Source organism: Sciurus carolinensis, chromosome 9 (genome assembly GCF_902686445.1).
Source record: "Sciurus carolinensis chromosome 9, mSciCar1.2, whole genome shotgun sequence".
In the NCBI taxonomy this organism is placed as follows: domain Eukaryota; kingdom Metazoa; phylum Chordata; class Mammalia; order Rodentia; family Sciuridae; genus Sciurus; species Sciurus carolinensis.
Genome location: NC_062221.1, coordinates 84,193,602 through 84,218,631, shown reverse-complemented (window position 1 = coordinate 84,218,631; position 25,030 = coordinate 84,193,602). Strand labels below are relative to the sequence as shown.

Genomic DNA, 25,030 nt, shown 5'->3' with positions numbered 1-25,030 from the left:
TTCCCCAATGACCTATTCTTCCAACCATGTACCACCCAACTACATTTTGCACCTTCTCCCAGTAGTCCATTCAAATTATTAATCCACTAAATGAGTTGATCCACTGGTGAAGTTAGAGACTTAATGGTCCAATCACTTCCTAAAAGCTCCAGCTCTGTACATTGCTGCACTAGGGGCTAAGTCTTCAACACAAACTTTTGGGGGGACCTTTCCAGACCTAAACCATAACACCAACTATATGCTGCCTACAAAACTTCACTTCATTGGTAGATACACAGACTAAAAATAAAGGATTGGAAAAAGATATTATACAAATTGAAACCAAAAGTAAGCAGAAATAATAATACTCATATCAATTAAGCATACTTTAAGTCAAAAACTGTAAAGACAAAGAGTCATTATATTGATAAAAGGACCAATTCAGCAAAAGGATCAAACAATTGTAAATATATATATATATCCAACTAGGGACCACTTAAATACATAAATCAATATTTCTAGAAGTAAAAGGACAGATAGACTCTAATATAATAAATAGTTGAGGACTTCAACATCCTTCTTTTCTCAATGTACAGACTGTCCAGAATGAAAATCAACAAAGAAATATCTGCCCTGAACTATACTTTAGATCAAATGGAGCTAATAGAAATTTACAGACTTTTAGTCCAATAGGAGTACAATGAATATTCCTCTCATCAGCACATGGAACATTCTCCAGGGCAGATGATATGTTAGACTACAAATCAGGTCTCAATAAATCAAAAATATTGAAATCATATCATATATCTTCTCATTCCACAAAAGAATAAAACTACAAATCAACAAGAAGAAGAAGAATGGGAAGTATACAAATGCACTGAATAACATGCTCTTAAATGACCAATGGATAATTTAATAAATTAAAAGAGAAATCAAAAAGCTTCAAGAAACAAATGAAATTTATAACACAACAAATTAAAATATGTAGTATACAATAAAGCCAATATTGACAAGCAAGTTTATAGTAATAAATACATGAATACACAGGAAAAAATGATCTCAAATAAATATAATACACCTCAAGTACTTATAAAATCAAGACAAAACCAAATTCCAAATAAGTAGAAGTAAAGACATATTAAAGAGCAAAAATAAATGAAATCAAACTTGAAAAACAATAAAGAAAATCAGTGAAATAAAATTTTTGAAAGGATTAAAAAACTGGCAAAACTTTAGCTAGACTAACCAAGGAAAAAAGGGAAGATCCAAATAAATGAAGTCAGAGATGAAATGGAGATATTACAACTGATACCACAGAAATGGAAAGGACCATAAGAAAGTGCTAAGAAAAATTATACACTAACAAACTGGAAAAACCTAGAAGAAATGGATAAACTTATGAACACAAACAACAGCAAAATTGAATCAAATCAAGAAAAAAATAGAAAATCTACACAGACCAATAATGAGTAATCTAAAATTTCCCATCTGAACACAGTATAGAACCTGATGATTTTACTGTTGAATTTTACAAAACATTTAAAGAATTAACTCTAATCCTTCTTAAACTATTCCAAAAAATTGAAATGTAGGGAACTCTGAGAAAGTTTCTTCAAGGCCATCATCATTTGCCCTGATACCAAAACCAGATAAAGGTATAACAAAAAGAAAGCTATAGACTCATATCCCTGATTAACACAGATGCAAAAATTCTCAATTAAATACTAGCAAACTGAGTTTGGCAACATGTCAAAAAGACCACACACTATGATTAAGTTGGATTTATCCCAGGGATGCAAGGATGGTTCAATTGGTTTATTGCAAATCAATAAAAATGATTCAACATATTAGTAGAATGAAGAACAAAAAACATATGATTCTTTCAACAGATGCTGAAAAAGTATTTGAAAAGTTTCAACATTCTTTCATAATGTGTACAGAAGGAACATACCTTAAAATACTGAAGGCTATATATGAAAAACCCATAGCCAATATTATACTAAATGGGGTAAAGCTGAAAGCACTTCCTATAGGATTGGGAATGAGCAAAGGATGTCACCTTCCTCACTCTTATTTAATATAGTTGGCAGTCAAAGCAAGAAGAATTAGGCAAGAGAAAGAAAAAAAGGGCATCCATTTTGGGAAGGAAGAAGTTAAATTTCCTTCTATGTAGACATGGTTTTATCCATAGTTAAGCCTAAACACTTCATCAACAAGCTATTAAAACTTATAAATGAATTGCAAAGGATACGAAATCAACATATGAAAACAGTTGTTTTTATACACCAATAATGAACTTTTTCTTTTAAAAAAATTAAGAAAGCAGTGCCATTCACAATATCTACAGAAAAGGTATTCATGAATAAGTTTAACAAATGAAGTAAAAGATCTCTACAATGAAAGTTATAAGGCCCTGATGAAAATGAAGAGGAAATAAGAAAAAGAAGGGTATCCCATGCTCATGGATCAGAACTATTTTTGTTAAAATGACAGTACTACCAAAGTAATCTATAGAGTCAAGTAATGTATAAAGTCAATTCCATCAAAATGCAAATGACTTTTTTCACAGAAATAGAATAAAGCATACTAAGTTGCATATGAAACCACAAAAGACCCAAAATAGTCAAAGCAATTCTGTGCAAGAAAAAAACAATGCTGAAAACATCACAATACCTGACTTCAAGACATACAACAAAACTATAGTAACCAGAACAGCATGGTACTGACATAAAAACAGAAATACAAGCAAGTGGAACAGAACAGAGAAGCCAGATATTAATCCATGTTTATATAGCCAAAAGTTTTGATAACAAAACACACAGTAGAACATACAGTAGAGAAAAAATTATCTCTTCAGTAAATGGTGCTAGAAAAAATTGAATATACATTTGCAAAGAATTAAAGTAGATCCTCTCACTGTACACAAAAATCAACTCCAAGTGTATCAAAATCTAAAATTTTTAACTAGAAATTATGAAATTAATATAAGAAAAATTAGGAGGAAGAAATTTAAAACAATGGCATAGTCAATTAATTTTTAGATAAGGCCCAAAAGCACAGATAACAAAAGTAAAAGTAGACAATTACAATTATATCAAACTAAGAAACTTCTTCACAGCAAAGGAAACAATGAACAGAATTAAGAGAACCTACAGAATGGCATAGAATATTTTCAAACTATTCATCTGATGAGGGATGAAATCTAGAATATATAAGGAACTCAAAGAGTTAAACACCAAATAACAAATAATTTAAGTAAAAATCGAGCTAAACAACTCAGTAGACACTTCTCAAAAGAAGTTATACAAATGTCCAACAAGTATATGAGAAAATTATCACTCTCACTCATCATTATGGAAATGCAAATCAAAAGAACGATGAGCTAACATCTCACCCCAGTTAGAATGACTACCAATGAAAAAACAACAACAAATGCTGCCTGGATATGGAGAAATGAGATTAAAAACTTAGTGTAAATTCGCAAAGTTATTATAGAAAGCAAATGCAGATTCCTCAAAAAACATAGATGTAGACATAGATGTAGAACTACCTTATGAATAAGCAATTTCACTACTAGGTATGTAGCCAAAGAAGATGAAATTATTATACCAAAAAGTCATTTGCACTTTCATGTTTATTGCAGCACTATTAACAATAGCTAAGATACGAAATCCACCTAGATGTCCTTTAGTGGTAAACCGATAAAGGAAATGTGACATATATGCACAACGGAATATTAAAAAAGAATGAAATCTTGTCATCTGCAGCAACATGTTTGGAATTGGTGGTCACTGAATTAAGTAAAATAAGCCAGACACAGAAAAACAAATACCCCATGGTATTACTCATCTGTGGGTTCAACGAACAGAGTGGAGGACTTACTTCTGATTTTTCTATAGCATAGTAGGGTAATTATTTGATAAAAAAATTTGATACATGTCAAAATTACTGTAAGAGTACAAAATTCCCAACACAAAAATGACTAATGTTTGAAGAGATGCAAATGCTCATTACCCTGATTTGAATATTCCACATTGTATTTAAGAACTGAATTACCATTGTATACGTGAACTGAATTACTATGATGTACTTCATATGGTTGTACAAATATCATGTCTCAGTGATTTTTTTTTTAAAATTGGAGGTAGGTGTGAACATACAGATTGCTAACTAGCTATACCCATTGCTACTTACCTCATCAACATGGTGTCCCAGGTTCAAACTTGCTTTGCTCAAGTTGCTCTGTTTCTCCTCCTCTGTATGCAGACACTGTTGGGTCTGCTAATGAGCTTTCTGCATGGTCTTGGTCGCTCAGTTAAGTTTGCTGATTTCCTCATTAGAGATTCTACCTCTCAGTCAAGTTTTTGACCTGTGGGAAAAAGACAGGTCTTCATTAGAGTCACCACTAGAAGCTTGAGTGTGACACCCAGGGTCTTCCCTTTTGTAGTCCCAAAACCTCATGAGGTATCCGATGTCATCAAGAGCTACATTTAACCAAATTCCTGATATAGTCTTCAAAACTCTAAGTTCACTTTGCTTCCACAAAGAAAAAAGCATGTATGTATACATGTTTATGTATGTTATCTGACATGGTGGAAGGTGTTCTGGTCCAATAATTACCAATATGGCTTAATGAACAGATAATTTTCAGAGACTTGTATTATTGAATAATAACAGCAATAAAAGTAGTTGTGCTTTCTATTTAGGATTCAGGGGACATGCACTGATTGAGGTTTGCCCCCATGTCCCAAGGGAGGGACAGATAAAGAAGGGTTCCTCATGCAAAAGTGGAAGCTAACTTTAGCAGGCCCTTGTGCTTTTTATGGAAGGGAATCAATAAACACAAGAACTGATCTTTAATCATCTGCCAAAATTACATAGCCATTTTGAAGGTTAGCTGTTTGATAAAGACTTCTCATTAATCTCAATCCATAAATAGATAGAGAAATTAAAATTCACAAGTAAACAAAATGCCAAAGTCCTCCCTTCTCTGGAATTAAATAATGGTCAAACTCCAACTCATTGGCAGAAATTAGTATTCAAAAACATTCCAAATCACCTTTTAGAAAATGCTATCATGCTCTTTCTGTTTCCAAAAAGTATATTTAGGGACCCCATGAAACCCTTTGGCTCTTTCTATTAGATTTCAGATGACATAAGACTAATGCAAATGATAATGTTTCATTTATAGATTAAGTGGGGTTCCCTAAATTCAAATTATAAATTCCAAAGGGAGATCACAGTTCATCAGATCCTTCATTTTATGCTAGTTCAGACTGCCAGTGCTATGAAGTAGCAGGTCATTGTGTTAAGCAAACTTAGCACACTTCGGGCACTGAAGCCTGGTCTGGGGTGGAATTCAGGCATCTAAGGCCTTCCTAATATCATAGAAAAAGTACCTTGCTCTCTGAAGCACGCTTCTCCTTGTCTGACTTCGCTAATATTGTTTCCAGGTCATCGATTTCTTTCTTCAACTCAGAACATTCATCTTCGAGTTTCCGCCCCCTGGCAGTCAGTGTAGAATTTATCTCCTCTTCTTCCTCCACCCAGACAGCTCCTCGACTCTGGCCTCCAGCTGGATCTGGGATTTAATCAGGGACTCGCACTGCTCTTCAACATTTGCCAGGGTCTCTCGCTCCTGCCATGATGAGGAGAAAATTGTTGCCAACAGCTGGAAGTAATTTATCAGTTAGGCGAAAATGCTGCTTAACACATAGCAAAGAGATAATTGCCTGCCCTCCGCCCAGCACTTTCACCTACCTTTCCTAGGCAGCTGAAATAATATTCCCAGGTCCCTGATGCTGTTGTTGAGAAGTGGAGCAGCTGCTTGTGTTTGGAGGAGCTTTCCATCTTTCAGACCCATTCAGTAGATTAGATGACCTCTTCTAAAGCACTTAATAGAATCCTGTGGCCTAAAGGAGCTCGCATGCCTCCAACCATCAGTGATGTGCAGCTTAAATCACAGCTTCTAGAAGAAACAATGTGGGCACATAGCTTGAAGTTGATACCCACTCTTTTAAGAAAGCTGTATTTCCTTAGACAATAGACTATTTATAACATTATTATAAGTGCCCTGATGCACTTGTTTAATGTATATGAATTTCTAATAAACCGAGAAGAGCTGTATATATCTTATACACAGGCTAAATTTAGAATTTATAAGGTTATTTGCAAGTCACTAAGTAGATATTATTATTTTTAACAAAATTTTTTGCCTCAAAGATTCTGTAAGTATTAATTCCATGAATTCTACACATAGCGCATAAAATACTTTTATTCTTTCACATGCACTGCCTCCAAATCTCACTGAGTGACTTATTGTTCCTGTGTTATGGGTCAAAAAAAAAAATGAAGAGTCTTTTTGCTATAGAATATCTTTCATAACTTTGAACTCCTCTGATATATCTTCTTTAGAAGCTAAATAAAACCTCTTGTAAGCATTTCTTATAGGTTCTTTGTGAGCAAGTTCTCATTGCAAAGTAACTTCATCTTCCATCTCCATCTCATCCATCCTCCACAATAAATCAGTTGGGCAATTTGTTAACTATCCCTTTGCTTGCTTAAGATGTTTCAACTAATTGGATCAAGAACTGAAAAAAATGTAAAAGTCTGGGCTATCTGCCTCTGGGCAACTCCTGGCTAGAGAATGTCTGCCTGTTCAAGAAACAGGGATCAAGGGACCCAGATGGAGAGAGGGATAAAGCAGTAAATCTCCAACTTCACTGAAGACCCATAAGAGAGGCGCCAAATTAAAAGAAATGTCTAGTTATAAAGAAGGGTCCATGAAAATCAGAAAAGTTTCTAGCATTTGGGAAATAACAGGGACATTTGATTTCAGTTCACTGCGGATTGACATGCAGAATTGCTGTTTGCTGCATTTCTGTCAGCGTGTGTACAGGACCTGTCACCATCACCAAAATCTAATAAAACACCACTGATCCCTTTGTTAAACACAACAGTGGGGCTGGGGGAATCCCCAGTTGAGCATTGGTGCAACCCATGTTTTCCCCAATGGAAGTTATTCTCACATAATTTAAATGTTAATTGGAATGGATCCACCCACTTCTGCTGATATTTTGAGTAAGTAAAGAATTTTCAAAAGAATCTTTGATTTGTTGATCTCTGAGGGTTAGATGTGTCCTTTAAACTAAATTTTGAAATATTTCATAGTTCTAACTTTTTACTCACAGTTACAATTTATATTCACCTTAGTCTTTGTACATTTGCTCTAGAAATTTGCTTCTGTGTTTCCCATGGCCCCCACAACGGTATTTAACAAGTTTTTGTACACCATGCCTCTACACATGTTGAATTCCATTTCTTCCTTTTACATCACCCTGGGTAGCACAGACTATTCTCCATGGACAGGACAAATGAAGGGAACCAGGAGGCTGGGTTCCATCCAAAGCTACCTCTCCAATAAGGCAAAATGTGTTATAAATTATGATTGTTATATTATGGATTTTGACGTAGGTTGCCAAAGGAACCCAAGAATTTGAATTTCTGGCAAAGGTGAACATTTATTTAGTACAAAAATAGAAATCGCAACAAAATACAAATGCTATACTAATACCTTAATTTGTATTTTTAATAAGCATCCCAAGTGAGACTGAGTTCTAGAATTACTGTTATGCTAAATATGTATCAGAAATGTTGGTTTGGGTGTGAAGTTTTATGTGAAATGTGGACTGTTGAAACATTGGAAAATAGCACATCTCCAAATAAAAGAATAACTTGGATCAGTCTATAAGTACTAAATTTTCTGTTTTTAGTTTTTTTCTGTTTTCAATAAGTTTAAAAGACAGGAAAAGGTGTTCAGATGAGGGTATTTGAGCATTTTCTCAACTTATAAGTGTGCTGAGTGGATAAAAAGTATAATAAAGGTGAATGAAATGTCATCCCTGCCATTTTGGAGTTTAGAGATCACAGCATTCCAGGTGACTAGAGAGAAGGAATGTAAAGGGGAGTAATGCCACAGAGGCATCAGATTGGAGACAGAGGCTCAGTGAGTGCTAAGCCCAGGAGTTTGGAGTCTAAAATGTACATATTGCAGGAGCCAAAGGTGTCTTGTTGGAAAGCAATATGATTTTTTTTAAGACAATGGGTCTTAAAGCTGACTAGATAACAGAATTGTCCATACAGATCCTTGGAACCACAAAGGATCTGCTTAATCAAAATATCTGAGGCTGGGCCTAAGTATCTTTTTATTTTTTAAAACTTCATCAGTGAATTTGATACAATGATAAAGTTGAGAACGGATGGTTTAAGAGGGCTCATTTGTAATGGTAACTTAGACTAAGGAAGAGGAAACAGGAAGACAGAAATTAGGAATAATTAGAAGCACGTTGCAATAGTCCTGAAGATTTCAGTCAAGTTTTCTCAGAAACAGCCAAAATTCTGGTTGCTCTGATTTGCAACTGGGTCATGGACTACACACAAATTTAAATTAGACCCAGAACTATCTGGTCTCATGAAAGATTATGGTGATATTGCATAGCAAAAACCCTTCTGATAGTTTGTCCCTTCTTCAGAGACATCCTCCCAATGAAATCACTTAACTAAGAAACCTGATGTCTCTCGAGTGTTCTCATTGTCTGTGTTTGATGAAAATCCATGGTATTTAAAAAGCACACACTTCTATTTCTTTTTTCCCTCATCAACACTGCCTGAAAAACAAGGGAGTCTAATTAAGACCTGAATGTAAAGACCAAGGGGTGTGAACTCTCACAGCCTGGCTTTGCCTTTAGTCCTGCCCTCTGAGAGTGCGATTCCTCCCAGGCTCTGTGTAGTTCTGCACACACTCTCCTTCAGCAAGCTGTCTCCTCCCCTCTGCCTCAGACTTAACAAGAGGCTTGATCTTGAATAGCCTCATCCAGGGTCAGGTCTCCACAGTCATGAAAGCGCGTAATCTGGATCAAAAGAAGTGTGTCCCTAGACCAAGAGTGAAGGAAAAGAAGGCAAACTAACTTAGACTATGAGAGTTATTTACATAATAAAGAGCCTTAATAAGCTCACCTTTTTAGGAGTCATAATACACTTTCATTAGTTTTCAAAGCACTTTTATATCTGGGTTTTCATTTGATTCTAATAAAATCTCTATTAGGGTTTTCTAGGGCCAGCAATATTGTGGACTAGGTACCTTGAAAATTCTTTACCATAAATAGACTTTGAGAGCTAAACTTGAAAGAGAATTGGAGAATAAGAGGGAACTAAAAATCTTAGTAGTTAATGAAAGCATGCATAATCTGGATGTGTTCATGGAAGGAGGGAGCCAGTTTTGGCATTGTATTTCTATTTTCATATCCACATGGATAGAGAGACAAGGTGGAGTTCTTTAAAGACTTTCACCTTTAAAGAAAAAGAGGACTAAAAAAACCTACCTACCAGCAAAGAAAACTATCAGAGAAGCACATCTGATTTGATGTTTATAGGGAAAAATATTCCTACTTTGGGCATTTGTTGTTGGTTTTGCTTTTGTTTTGTTTTATTTTTATCATAGTTCAGCATGATTAGAAGTTTTGAGGTTTAAATTAAACTACTCAATTGGTAGAGAAATAGCCAATAAAATGAACATAATGGTTTTTTGCACTGGTAATAAATGTCCTTTGGATATTTGGAGTAGAAAAACATAAATGTATACTGAAGAACATACACCAAATCCAAGTACCAGAGATTCTCTTAGCTATATCCCTGGAAATGATCTTACAATACAAAATAACAAAACACATATGGAAAACAATCAACCATCAGTGACCGTGAGCACATATAATAATTTGAAAATATACTATAAAATAATTGTGCTCAAATTATTAAAGACATAAAGGAAATAATTTAAAATAAAATGTAACAAAATAAACCACTATAATAAATGGACAGACATATAGGTAGCCCCCAACTTATGATGGCCTGACTTAAGGTTTTTCAGCTTCAGAATGGTGTGAAAGCAACATGCATTTAGTGACAACTGCATGTCGAAGCTTGAATTTTGATCTTTTCCTGAGCTAGCAATATGCAGTATGATATTATTTTGTGATACTGAGTAGTGTTAACAAGTCACAGCTCCCGGTAAGAATACAATCACAAGGATAAACTGATGCCCTATAGGGTACTGTGAGAGTAACTATGATGTTCAGTAGATTAGGTGTATTAAATGCACTTTTGACTTATTTTCAACTTATCATAATTAGAAGAATTCACCCCCATTTTAAGTCCAAGAACAATTATATTTGAATGGGGAATAAATAAAATATCTAAAATTTTAAAAATACAGTAATTGAAATCAAATGCTCAATAGAGTAGTTCTTTTCTTAATGGCTTAAGAAAAGGATAAACCCTAGTCTGATCCTGATGGCCTCAGACTCCAGGATGGCCTGCATAGCCCCAGGTTCCAGACCTGCCCCAGTGCCAGGCCAGACACACAGCCTCAAAGCACAGGCTTATTCTCATAGGTCCAGATTGATAAACCATCTTGGTGATACCAGACATCAGACCGTCATTGCCACAAACCCAGGTTCCAGGACCACCACCATGGACTCAGGCACCAAAGCCTACCCATGCAAACCCAAGTTCCAGGCTTGCCTGCAAGGATCCAGGGATTGGATCTGCTTGTGTTTTGGAACGGGCATCAAGACAGTTTACCCCAGAACTTCAACAGCAATAATCTCTTGAGACTCCATCAGCTGGCTTACCCAGAATCTCTAACCAGGATCACTGGTAAAGGGCTTCCCCTCTGAAGCCAGCTTGTAAAGACTAGAAGAGGTACCTGTTTGTTTAAATGCATATATGCTAACGCAATACCCAAGAATCATGAATAATCAGAAGAACATGACAAACAAAAAAAAATGAATAAAGCATCACTGACTGTATGGAAATGGAGACAAACTAAGAAAATTAGACAACATAGAGACCAAGAGACTATGAATTCTTGAAACAAAATTTAACAAAAAGTAGACACCCAAGGCAGTTAGAAAAAAAGAAGGCCTAGAATTTCTAGGAAAGATGTCTGGTGATTAAATAGAGGTAGGGGAACTATTTCCTCAAATGCACAAACACTAAAGCAACATTACAAGGAACACAAAGAATCAAGGACACAGAACACAGTAAAAAGAACAAAATAAAAGTCTAATGATTCATCCTTAAGAATCAGTGATCAAGAAATACCAAACAAATGATTCAAAATCATCATCTAAAGAAACTAGAACAACTAAATAAAAACAAGGAAGTAGTACATGAACAAAATGAGAAGTCCAGCAAAGAGACAGAAATGATAAAACAAAATCAAGGGCAAATTCTGCAGCTGAAGACTGAATGAAAAATTCCATAGAAAACTTTCGGCAGCATAATCAAACAAAAGAAAAAATTGTTGAGCTTTAAGACTGAAGATAATTTGAAATTATCAGTTTATTATTAATTTGAAATTATTATTAGTGAGAAGAACAAAGGAAAAATGAATGAAAATGATAAAGAATACATATAGAATTTATAAAGGACATTCACAAGTATACCACATTATAGAATAACAGAAGGAGATGAGAAAGAGAAAGGAGCAGAAACTTAAAGAAATAATAACATGAAACATTACAAATATGGAGAGATAAATGAACATCCAGATGTATGAATCTCAAAGTAACCCAAGTATGTTAAATAAAAAGAGCTCACCACCAAGACACATTGTCATGATATTCTCAATGATCAAGGACAAAGAGTTTTGAATGTAGCAACACAAAACAACTCATCACAGTCAAGGGAGCCCCCATTAAAATATCAGTGAAACTTTCAGCAAAATCCTTGCAGGTCAGGAAAGAGTGGTATTGTCTTGAACCAGCACAATGTTTGATCAGTTCTCCAAACATGAGTGGCAAGATAATTGGAAATAAGATGGACGAACACAAATATAGAGAAGCAGGACTCAGTGGACCAACCGAACTCCTGATGGGAGAAAGATGGTTATGAACAGGCTCCACATGTTCATTACACAGGCTTAAACATCAAAAGAATTTATTGTGAGAAAGCTTCTTCAAGATAAATAAAACTGAGGTTGTGAGCAGGAACAGCTCAATTAAAAGTTTATGAGCTTGAGCCCATATTTCTTCTACCTTCAGGCAGCTGGCATTTGAACCCGAGGCTATTGAACCAATAAATTTCCTGAGCTACAGATCCCCCTTTGAACTGGGCATCACCATCTACTGAGCAGTCTCAATTGGCACATTTCCACCAATAGTTAGAAGGGTATTACCTCTGCCTTGGAATGGTTTGAAGAAACTTGTAATTCATTTGCCTCTCCTGACATGTATGATATGTTTAAAGTACTAGGAGAAAACAAACTTCCAACCAGGAATACTATATCTAGCAAGGATGTCCTTTGAAAATGGAGAGACAAATAATTTCCTAGAGAAATTAAAAACTATAAATTGATCACTACTACCTGCCTTATAAGAAATGTAAAAGGGAGTTCTTCAGGTTGAAATAAAAAGATAATAATGAATGAAAATATACCTAAGTGCAAAACTCACTCTAAAAGTAAAAATAAAGTCAAATTCAGAAGACTATAACACTGTTCCGGTGGTAAGTAAATGACTTTTAATTCTGGGGCAAAGTTAAAAGACAAAAGTTTTAAAAATAACCACAGCAACAATAATTAATGAATGCAAATATTAAAGGATATAAATTGTGATATAAATAACAAAGTATGGGGGAGCAGAAGTTGAAGTGATGAGTTTTTGTAAGCAGTAAAAGTTGCTAAACTGTCAAAGTCATGGTAACTATCAAGAGAAAACCTGTAGCAGATAAATAAAAGAATGAAAACTACAGGGGAGGGAAAAAGAAACCAAGGAGTAACAAAAGTCAGAAAACAACAAATAAACCTGCAACAGTAAGTCCTCACTTACTGATAATTACTTTAAATATAAATGGATTAAATTCTCCAGTTAGGACAGACTGAATTAATTTTCAAATATGACTGAATTATATGCTGTTTACAAGACATTCATTTCACCTCTAAGGAGATGCAGACCAAAAGTGAAGAGTTGGAAAAAGATATTATATACAAATGACAACTATAAAATCAACAAATATTTTAGCTAGATGAAGAAACAGAAGACTCAAATAATATTGTAAATGAAAGAGGAAAAATCACAATCAATTTCCCAGAAAAACAAAGGAGGATAAGAGACTACTAGAAACAATTGAGTCAAAAAAATTCGGTATCCTAGAAGAAATGGATAAATTCCTAGACTCATACAGTCTACCAAGGTGGAAGAGAAAAGGAAATAGAAAATCTAAACATGCAAATAATGAGGAAGGATATTAAATCAATAATCAAAAATATACCAATAAAAGGAAAGTATATGACCTCATGCCTTCACTGTTGAACTCTACCAAAAATTTAAATAATTAATGCCAATCCTTCTCAAACACTTCAAAAAAATTGACATCATTTCCAAACTCATTTCAGGCTACCAACATTACTCTTATACCAATACTAGGCACAGACACCAAAGAAAAGAACATTATAGGCCAATAACTCTAATAAATATAGATGCAAAACTCCTCACTAAAATACTATAAAAATAAATTCAACAGTACATTCAAGGGATCTTGCATCATGATGGAAGATAGTTTTCCCTGCAATGCAAGAAAAGTTCAACCTATGCAAATCAGTAATGTGTTCTATTCTATTTTCTGTTGCTATAACTGAATACCACAGACTGGGAATTTGTAAAGAAAGGTTTATTTACCTCATGGTTTTGCAGATTGGGAAGTCAATGAGTGTGCTGCTGGCTTTTGGTGAGGGTCTTCTTTCTGTATGATAACATGGCAGCAGACATCACATGATGAGACAGAGCAAACATGCTATTTCAGGTCTCTCTTTACTAAAGCCATGAGGGAGTCCCACTTTGATGACTTTATCTAATCTTAATTATTCCCCAAAATTCATTTCTTAAGCCCATTGACATGTGACTTTGGAGATAGAGTTACTTCACATAAATTCTGAGGGACACACTTAACAGATAACACCAAAAAAATTTGATAAAAATTAACATAGTTTTATGACAAAAACTTTGTATAATTTGGGCAGAGAAAGAATGTTCCTCAACATAACAAAGGCAATGTGACAAATCCACAGCTGACATTATATTAAATAATAAAAACTAAAAGCTTTTCCTTTATAATTAGGAACAAGACAAGGATAGTCTACCATTTGTCATCAACATAATTCTTGAAGTCCTACCCAGAAAATTAGGAAAGAAAAAGAAATAAAAGTCACTAATAAATAATCACTAAAGTTTCAGGACACAAACTCAAAATACAAAAAATCAGTAGCATTTCTACATACTAACAATGAACTAAGAAAGAAATCAACAAAACAATCACAGTTGCAATAGCATTAAAGAAGTACGTAGGGAAAAAATTTAACCAAGGAGGTGAAAAATTTCTACACTAAAAATTATAAAACATAAATGTAAGAAATAAAACACAAGTAAATTGGGAAAAATTTTTATGGACGTGGATTGGAAGAATTAATATTGTTAAAATGTTCTTACTGCCCAAAGTGATGTGTAGTTTCAGTATAATCCCTATCATAAATAGGATTTTTTTTCAGAAACATAAAAGAATAACCCTAAAATTCATATTGAACAGTAAAAGGTCCTGAATAGCCAAAGAATTATTGATCAAAACACACAAAGTTGGAGGAATCATATTACCTCAAATCAAAATATACCACAAATCTATAGAAATCAAAACATGATATTGGCATTAAAGTAGACATTCAGATAAAAGTAACAGAATAGAGAGTTCAGAAATAAGTCTAAACATTTATGGTCAACTGATATTCAACAAAAATGACAAGACAAACAAGTTGGAAAGGACACTTTCATCAATAAGTGGTGTGGTAATTCTATATCCACATGATGAGATGTAAGTAGACCCTAATTTCATACATTGGACAAATATTAGCTAAAAAATGATTTAAATACCCCAAACTGTAAAACTGTTACAGAAGAATTCCTATAAACAAAACTTCTTGACATTGGTCTGGCAATGATTTTTTTATATAAGAGCTCAAAACACAAGCACACAAATAGACATATAGGATTGCATCAAACTGTAAAGCTTATGAATAGCAAAGGAAACAATTGAGGAAGAGAAGAGACAACCTAAGGAATGGGAAAACATATTTACAGACTATGCATCTGATAAGGGATTAATATCTGAAATATATAAAGAACTCAAATAACTTGATAGTATGAAAATGAATAACATCATTAAAAATGATCAAAACAATCTGATAGACATTTCTTAGATGACATATAAATGGCCAAAAGGTGCATAAAAAATATTCAACACTGTTAATCATCAGGGAAATGCAAATCAAAACCACGATGAGATGAGATAGCAACTCACACCTGTTAGGATGGCTATTACCAAAATGACAAAAGATAAGCGTTGATAAACGTTTGTAAAAGGTAACCCTTGTACATTATTGGTAGGAAGATAAACTAGTACAACCATTATGGAAAACAGTATGGAGGTTCTCAAAAAATTAAAAATAGAACAACCACATGACCCAGTTATCCCATGTTTGGGTATATAGTCAAAGGAAATAAAATCAGGATGTCAAGGAGACATCTGCACTCCCATGTCCACTGAAATTTATTCCCAAGAGCCAAGATATGGAATCAACCTAACCAAATAGATGAATGAATTAAGAAACTGGCATATATGCAATGAAATATTCTACCTTGAAAATAAGGGAATTTGTTCATTTGCCAAAACACAGGTAAACCCAGAGGAGATTACTCTAAGTGAATATAATCCAGAGACAGAAAGACAAAACGTTGAATGATTTCACTCAGTTATGAGATATCAAAAAGTCAAATTCACAGAAGCATACAGTGAAATGTTAGTTGCTATGGGCTAGGGAGAGGGGAAAATTGGGGAGATATTAGTCAAAGGGAATCAGGTAGGATGAATAAATTCTTGAGATCAAATACAGTGTGGTGACAATAGTTGCTAACCCCATATTATATTCTAGAAACTTGCTTAGACAGTAGATCTTAAATATACTCACCATAAACACATACAAAATATAACTATGTAAGGTGATGAAAATTAGCTTAATTTGTGGTAATTATTGCACAATGTATACATTGCCAGAATACCAGATTATCTGACATAAATGTATATAGTTTTTATTTATCAATAAAACCTCAACAAATCTGGGGGGAAAAAAGAATATTTGAAAAAAAAAAAAAAAGAATACACCCAAGGCAAGCAGAAGAAAGAAAGGAGTAAAGAAGAGATCAGAAATTAATGAACCATTTGGTTTTTGGTTTTTGGGGATTCATTTCTCTCCATTTGTGTACAATGAGTTGAAATGCATTCTGCTGTCATGTATAAGTAATTAAAACAAATAATAAATAAATAAATAAATGAACCAGAAAACAAACAGCAAAAGTTGTGGAGGGAAAAAAAGGTTAATTAATTAGACCAACTAAATGAATGAACCCATGGCAAAAACAGGAGAGAAGGTTCAAGTATAGAATAAGACTCCAGGAATATAATCAGAGTTATATCCTAGGAACACAATTACAGATGCAGTGAAGATTTAAAAATCATAGCTAGCTGGACGTGGTGGTACACACCTGTAATCCTAGCTTCTTGTAAGACTGAGGCAGGAGAACCACAAGTTCAAGACCAGTCTGGGTAACTGAGCAAGACCCTGCCTCAAAATTAAATTTTTCAAAAAAGGATGGGGGATATAGGTCAGTGATAAAGTGATTGTCTAGCATGCACAAGGTCCTAGATTCAATTTTCAGCACCACAAATTAATTAATTAATTAAAATCATTATCTGTAAAATTGGAAAATGTAAAAAAAAATTAAATTTAAAAAAAAAAGTGTACATAAATTGATTCAAGAAGGGAAAAAATCCCAAAGACATATGATCATTAAATAAATTAACACAAAATAATAAAATCTATCTCAAAAGGACTACCACTTCCAGCTGGTTTTATAAAGTAAATTCCACCAAGATTCAAAGATAATTGCAACATTTAACAACTCTTAATATTTTTGTTCTTGTTTTTCAGTACTAGGAATTGAACCCAGGGGTACTCTACCATTGAGCTACTTGTTTTTGTTCGTTTGTTTTTATTTTGAGACAGAGTCTCACCTAAATTGGCCAGACTGGCTTTAAACTTTCCATCTTCCTGCCTCAGTCTCCAGGTTACTGGGGGACTATAGGTATGTACCACCACACTGGGTTCTCTAATTCTTTTATTAGGATAACCTTGATCAGATGATAGAGCGGAGGAAAAGAAAATTAAAGGTCAATCTTTTTTTTTTTTATTATTGTATACAAATGGAATACATGTTTCTCTATTTGTGCATAGAGTCAAGGCATACCATTTGTGTAATCATACGTTTACACAGGGCAATGATGTTTGATTATTTTTTTTCCCTTCCCCCTACCCCTCCCACCCCTCTTTTCCCTCTATACAGTCCTTCTTTCCTTCATTCTTACCGCTCTCCTTATTCCTAACCCTAAACCTAACCCTAAACCTAATGCTAACCCCTCCCACCCCCCATTATATACCCTCATCCGCTTATCAGCGAGATCATTCATCCTTTAGTTTTTTGAGATTGGCTTATCTCACTTAGCATGATATTCTCCAATTTCATCCATTTGCCTGCAAATGCCATAATTTTATCATTCTTCGTGGCGGAGTAATATTCCATTGTATATATATGCCACAGTTTCTTTATCCATTCATCAACTGAAGGGCATCTAGGTTGGTTCCACAATCTGGCTATGGTGAATTGAGCAGCAATGAACATTGATGTGGCTGTATCTCTGTAGTATGCTGATTTTAAGTCCTTTGGGTATAGGCCAAGGAGTAGGATAGCTGGGTCAAATGGTGGTTCCATTCCAAGCTTTCTGAGGAATCTCCATACTGCTTTCCAGAGTGGCTGCACTAATTTGCAACCCCACCAGCAATGTATGAGTGTTCCTTTTTCCCCACATCCTCGCCAACACCTCTTGTTGCTTGTGTTCTTGATAATCGCCATTCTAATTGGGGTGAGATGAAATCTTAGGGTAGTTTTGATTTGCATTTCCCTTATTACTAGGGATGTTGAACATTTTTTCATTTATCTGTTGATTACTTGTACATCTTCTTCTGTGAAGTGTCTGTTCATTTCCTTAGCCCATTTGTTGATTGGATTATTTGTATTCTTCGTGTAGAGTTTTTTGAATTCTTTATAGATTCTGGAAATTAGCGCTCTATCTGAAGTATGAGTGGCAAAGATTTTCTCCCACTCTTTAGGCTCTCTCTTCACTTTGCTGATAGTTTCCTTTGCTGAGAGAAAGCTTTTTAGTTTGAATCTATCCCAGTTGTTGATTCTTGCTTTTATTTCTTGTGCTATGGGAGTCCTGTTAAGGAAGCCTGATCCTAAGCCAACAAGTTAAAGATTTGGACCTACTTTTTCTTCTATAAGATGCAGGGTCTCTGGTCTGATTCTGAGGTCCTTGATCCATTTTGAGTTGAGTTTTGTGTAGGGTGAGAGATAGGGGTTTAATTTCATTCTATTGCATATGGTTTTCCAGTTTTCCCAGCACCTTTGTTGAAGAGACTATCTTTTCTCCATTGCATATTTTTGGAACCTTTGTCTAGTATGAGAAAATTGTATTTATTTGGGTTTGTGTCCATGTCCTCTATTCTGTACCATTGATCTACCTGTCTATTTTGGTACCAATACCATGCCGTTTTTGTTACTATTGCTTTGTAGTAGAGTTGAAGATCTGGTATTGCAATACCCCCTGCTTCACTCTTGCTACTGAGGATTGCTTTAGCTATTCTAGGTTTTTTATTCTTCCAGATGAATTTCATAATTGCTTGCTCTATTTCTGCAAGGTACATCATTGGGATTTTAATTGGAATTGCATTGAATCTGTATAGCACTTTAGGTAGTATAGCCATTTTGACAATATTAATTCTGCCTATCCAGGAACATGGGAGATCTTTCCATCTTCTAAGGTGTTCTTTAATTTCTTTCTTTAGTGTTCTGTAGTTCTCATTATAGAAGTCTTTCACCTCTTTTGTGAGATTGATACCCAAGTATTTTATTTTTTTTGATGCTATTGTGAATGGGGTAGTTTTCCTAATTTCTCTATCTGAAGATTCATCACTTATGTATAAAAATGCATTGGATTTATGAGCATTGATCTTGTAACCTGCTACTTTACTGAATTCACTTATGAGTTCTAAAAGTTTTCTGGTGGAATTTCCAGGTTCCTCTAAATATATAATCATGTCATCAGCGAACAGGGATAGTTTGAGTTCTTCTTTTCCTATTCGTATCCCTTTAATTTCTTTGGTTTGTCTGATTGCTCTGGCTAGAGTCTCAAGGATGATGTTGAATAGAAGTGGTGAAAGAGGGCATCCCTGCCTTGTTCCAGTTTTTAGGGGGAACGCTTTCAGTTTTTCACCATTTAGAATGATATTAGCCATGGGCTTAGCGTAGATGGCCTTTATAATGTTAAGGAATGTTCCCACTACCCCAATTTTTTCTAGTGTTTTGAGCATGAAGGGATGCTGTATTTTATCGAATGCTTTTTCTGCATCTATTGAAATAATCATGTGATTCTTAACTTTAAGTCTGTTGATATGGTGAATGACATTTATTGATTTCCGAATGTTGAACCAACCTTGCATCCCTGGGATAAAACCCACTTGATCGTGGTGCACTATCTTTTTAATATATATTTGTATGCGATTTGCTAAAATTTTGTTGAGAATTTTTGCATCGATGTTCATTAAGGATATTGGTCTGAAATTTTCTTTCCTCAATGTGTCTCTGTCTGGTTTAGGTATCAGCGTGATATTGGCTTCATAGAACGAGTTTGGGAGGGTTCCCTCCTCTTCTATTTCATGGAATAGTTTGAGGAGTATTGGAATGAGCTCTTCTTTAAAGGATTTGTAGAACTCGGCTGAGAACCCATCTGGTCCTGGACTTTTCTTTGTTGGTAGGCTTTTGATGACCTCTTCTATTTCATTGCTTGAGACTGGTTTATTTAAGTTGTGTATGTCCTCCTCGTTCAGTTTAGGTAATTCATATGTTTCTAGAAATTTGTTGATGTCTTCGAGGTTTTCTGTTTTGTTGAAGTATAGATTTTCGAAATAGCTTCTAATTATGTTTTGTATTTCACTCATGTCTGTTGTGATGTTTCCTTCTTCATTCCGAATTTTAGTAATTTGAGTTTTCTCCCTCTTTCTCTTTGTTAGTGTGGCTAAGGGTTTATCAATTTTATTTATTTTATCAAAGAACCAACTATTTATTTTGTTAATTTTTCCAATTGTTTCTTTTGTTTCAATTTCATTGATTTCGGCTCTGATTTCAACTATTTCCTGTCTTCTACTACTTTTGGTATTGGTCTGCTCTTCTTTTTCTAGCGCTTTGAGCTGTAGTGTTAAGTCGTTTATTTGTTGATTTCTACTTCTTTTTTTGAATGCGCCCCATGACATAAATCTTCCTCTAAGTACTGCTTTCATAGTGTCCCAGAGATTTTGATATGATGTGTCTTTGTTCTTGTTTACTTCTAAGAAATTTTTTATTTCCCTCCTGATGTCTTCTGTTATCCATTCATCATATAATAGTGTATTATTTAATCTCCAGGTATTGGAGAAGTTTCTGTTTTTTATTCTGTCATTTATTTCTAATTTCAATCCATTATGATCTGATAGAGTACAAGGTAGTATCTCTATCTTCTTGTATTTGCTAACAGTAGCTTTGTGGCATAAAATATGGTCTATTTTAGAGAAGGATCCATGTGCTGCTGAGAAGAAAGTGTATTCGTTCTTTGTTGGATGGTATATTCTATATATGTCCGTTAAGTCTAAATTGTTGATTGTGTTGTTGAGATCTATGGTTAAAGGTCAATCTTATTCATGGATGGTGATGCAAAAATTTCATGGTAGCATTATAATCAAACCCATCAATGTGAAGTAAAGTGGGTTCAAGATTTAAAAAACAAATTCATATAGTGCAACACACTTACAGATTAATTTTTAAAAATTGTGTTTTTGTTTAAATGGAGGAAGATAAAGGATTTCATCATTTTCCTGACAAAAATTTTGTACAAAAGAAACTGGAAGGAATGTCCTCCATATAACAAATTGCTTTTACCAAAAACATCTATGGAAATTATCATTCTTTAAATGATATTTTTCCCAACATCAGAAGTACAACAATGTGAGCCAACATTTTTAAATGCTGAAACACCACAAGTTGGTAAGACTATGAGGTCATAGGACTGTCCTACACTGCTGCTGTAGAGAAATTGGAAAGCATTTTGACAATATGCTAAGCTGAAATTCCGTGTAACCTAACACTTGCTAAGAATTGCCAGAAGAATTGCCACTCCAATTGTGTGCCTAAGATCAGCCACTGTCTATAAACTGTTATCTAAGAATGGACCATTTTGAGTAACACCACCCTTAAGAAACTCTTGCAAACATGACAGGTGAAGCAATTACAAAAATGTCACTGAGAACTATTTGGAACAGCAAAAAATTGGAAATTTACTTTAGTTGGAAAATGGACAAGTTGTATTATATTCATGCAATGGAATATTATGCATCAATTAAAACCAGTAATTGGGTTTACTGAAACAGAATCTTACTACACTGCCTAGAGTCCCACTAATTTACTGAATCTGGTCTTCAACTTGTGATCCTCCTACCTCAGCCTCCCAAGTTGCTGGGATTACTGATGTGGGCCACTGCACTCGGCTTTAAAAGCTTTTGAAAGAAAAAAGGAAATACATTTTAAAAAATAAAAGTAGCTCAAAATCTCATAGAAAATTAGAAAAAGTGGGAAAAGGGTATGAGAGATGAGAAACCAGGTTTAAAAAAAGACAGTATGCTTTTGTTCAAAAAATAATTAGTGCCTTTATTTAGTAAGTCATTTGAAAGATGTCAAGATGACCCTACCATGTCATGCTAATCTAAGTGATATCTTTCTGATAGGTTGCATAATTTACTTATCCCTCCCTTTGAAGTCTTATGTGTTCTTTGCTCCATATCATCTGCCTTTTTTTTTAACATTTTAGTATAGTTCCTCCCAGCATTATTTACTTACTTATTGTTTATTAAAAAAATAACACTTGCTAAGAATATTTTTTTATTTTAAAATATTAAAACAGAAACATTTTGATTCATTGTACACAAATGGAGTACAATTTTTCATTTCTATGGTTGTTCACAATGTAGATTCATGCCATTCATGTAATCATATATATATATATATATATAGGGTAATACTGTCTCATTCTACTGTTTTTCCATTCCCACCCCCTCCCACCCCTTTTTCCTCTACACCGTTCAAAGTTTCTTCATTCTTCTCTCCCCACCTCCACCCCCTATCGTTACTTATTGTCATGCACTTATCAGAGAAAATATTCCGCCTTTGGTTTTTTGGGCTTCGCCTATTTCACTTAGCATGATATTTTCAAACTTCATCCATTTACCAGCAAATGCCATAATTTTACTATTCTTTATGGCCAATATTCCACTGGTTATATACACCACAGTTTCTTTATCCATTCATCAATTGAAGGGCATCTAGATTGGTTCCACAGTCTAGCTATTGTGAATTGAGCTGCTATGAACATTGATGTGGCTTCATCACTGTAGTATGCCGATTTTAAGTCCTTTGGGTATAAACCAAGGAGTAGGATAGCTGGGTCAAATGGTGGTTCCATTCCAAGCTTTCTGAGGAATCTCCATACTACTTTCCAGAGTGGCTGTACCAATTTGCAACTCCACCAGCAATGTATGAGTGTGCCTTTTTCCCTATATCCACGCCAACACTTATTATTGCTTGTGTTCTTGATAATGGTCATTCTAATTGGAGTTAGATGAAATCTTAGCGTGGTTTTAATTTGCATTTCTCTAATTACCAGAGATGATGAGCACTTTTTCATATATTTGTTGATCACCTGTATATCTTCTTCTGTGAAGTGTCTGCCCATTTCCTTAGCCCATTTATTGATTGGGTTCTTTGTATTTTGGGTGTAAAGTTTTTTAAGTTCTTTATAAACTTTGGAGATGAGTGCTCTGTCTGAAGTGTGTGTGGAAAAGATTTTCTCCCACTCTGTAGGCTCTCTTTTCACATTATTGATTGTTTCTTGTACTGAGAAAAAACTTTTTAGTTTGAATCTATCCCATTTATTGATTCTTGCTTTTATTTCTTGTGCTATGGGCATCTTGTTAAGGAAGTCTGGTCCTAAGCCAACATGATGAAGATTCAGGCCTACTTTTTCTTCTATTTGGTGAAGGGTCTCAGGTCTAATTCCTAGATCCTTGATCCATTTTGAGTTGAGTTTTGTACAGGGTGAGAGATAGGGGTTTAGTTTCATTTTACTCTATATGAATTTCCAGTTTTCCCAGCACCATTTATTGAAGAGGCTATCTTTTCTCCATTATAATTTTTTGGCACCCTTGTTTAGTATGAGGTTACTGTACTTATGTAGGTATGTCTCCATGTCTTCTATCCTGTACCATTGATCTACCTGTCTATTTTGGTGCCAGTACCATGCCGTTTTTGTTACTATTGCTCTATAGTAGAGTTTAAGGTCTGGTATAGTGATAACTACTGCATCACTCTTCCTGCCCAGGATTGCTTTGGCTCTTCTGGGTCTTTTGTTCTTCCAGATGAATTTCATGATTGCTTTTTCTGTTTCTATGAGAAATATCTTAGGGATTTTAATTGGAATTGCATTAAATCTGTATAGTGACTTTGGAAGTATGGCTATTTTGATAATATTAATTCTGCCTATCCAAGAACATGGGAAATTGTTCCAACTTCTAAGGACTTGCTCAATTTCTTTCTTCAATGTTTTGTAGTTTTCATTGTTGAGATCTTTTACCCCTTTGGTTAGATTGATTCCCAAGTATTTTATTTTTTTGAGGCTATTGCAAATGGAATTGTTTTCCTCATTTCCCTTTCAGATGTTTCATTGCTTATGTATAAAAATGCTTTAGATTTATGCATGTTGATTTTATAACTTGCTATTTTGCTGAATTCATTGATGAAGTCTAGAAGTTTTCTGGAGGAGTTTTTTGGATCCTCTAAATAGACAATCATGTCATCAGCAAATAGTGACAGCTTGAGTTCCTCTTTTCCTATTCGTATCCCTTTAATTTCTTTAGTCTGTCTAATTGCTCTGGCTAGTATTTCGAGTACAATGTTGAATAGAAGTGGTGAAAGAGGGCATCCCTGTCTTGTTCCCATTTTTAAAGGGGATGCTTTCAGTTTTTCTCCATTAAGAATGATGTTGGCCATGGGCTTAGCATAAATAGCCTTTACAATGTTCAGGTATGTTCCTACTATCCCTATTTTTTCTAGAGTTTTGAGCATGAAGGGGTGTTGTATTTTGTCGAACGCTTTTTCTGTGTCCACTGAAATAACCATATGATTCTTATCCTTAAGTCTATTGACATGATGGATTACATTTATTGATTTATGGATGTTAAATCATCCTTGCATTCCATGGATGAACCCCACTTGATCATGGTGCATAAGTATCTTAATATGTTTTTGGATATGGTTTGCCAGTATTTTGTTAAGGATCTTTGCATCTATATTCATCATGGATATTGGTCTAAAACTTTTCTTTCCTTGATGTGTCTTTGCCTGGTTTGGGTATGAGGGTGATATTAGCTTCATAGAATGAGTTTGGTAGGGTTCCCTCCTTTTCTATTTCCTGGAATACTTTAAGAAGTATTGGAATGAGTTCTTCTTTGAAGGTCTTGTAGAACTTGGATGAGAATCTGTCTGGTCCTGGGCTTTTCTTGGATGGTAGATTTTTGATGCCTTCTTCTATTTCATTGCTTGATATTAATCTGTTTAAATTGTGTATGTCTTCCTGGTTCAGTTTGGGAGGAGCATATATCTCTAAAAATTTGTCGATGTCTTCCGTATTTTTTATTTTGTTGGAATACAGATTTTCAAAGTAGCTTCTCATTATGTTATGTATCTCAGTGGTG

The 25,030-nt window shown here is 34.5% G+C and overlaps 1 protein-coding gene across 1 annotated transcript in view; it reads right to left on the bottom strand.

The window, feature by feature from the left end:
• Positions 1–25,030, bottom strand: part of Myh15 (myosin heavy chain 15) — a 131,152-nt gene that overhangs the window by 68,783 nt on the left and 37,339 nt on the right. Inside the window, 4 exon segments of the mRNA XM_053743448.1 lie at positions 4,174–4,327; positions 4,329–4,348; positions 5,379–5,527; positions 5,530–5,617. Of these exon segments, the coding sequence (XP_053599423.1) occupies positions 4,174–4,327; positions 4,329–4,348; positions 5,379–5,527; positions 5,530–5,617 (411 nt within the window).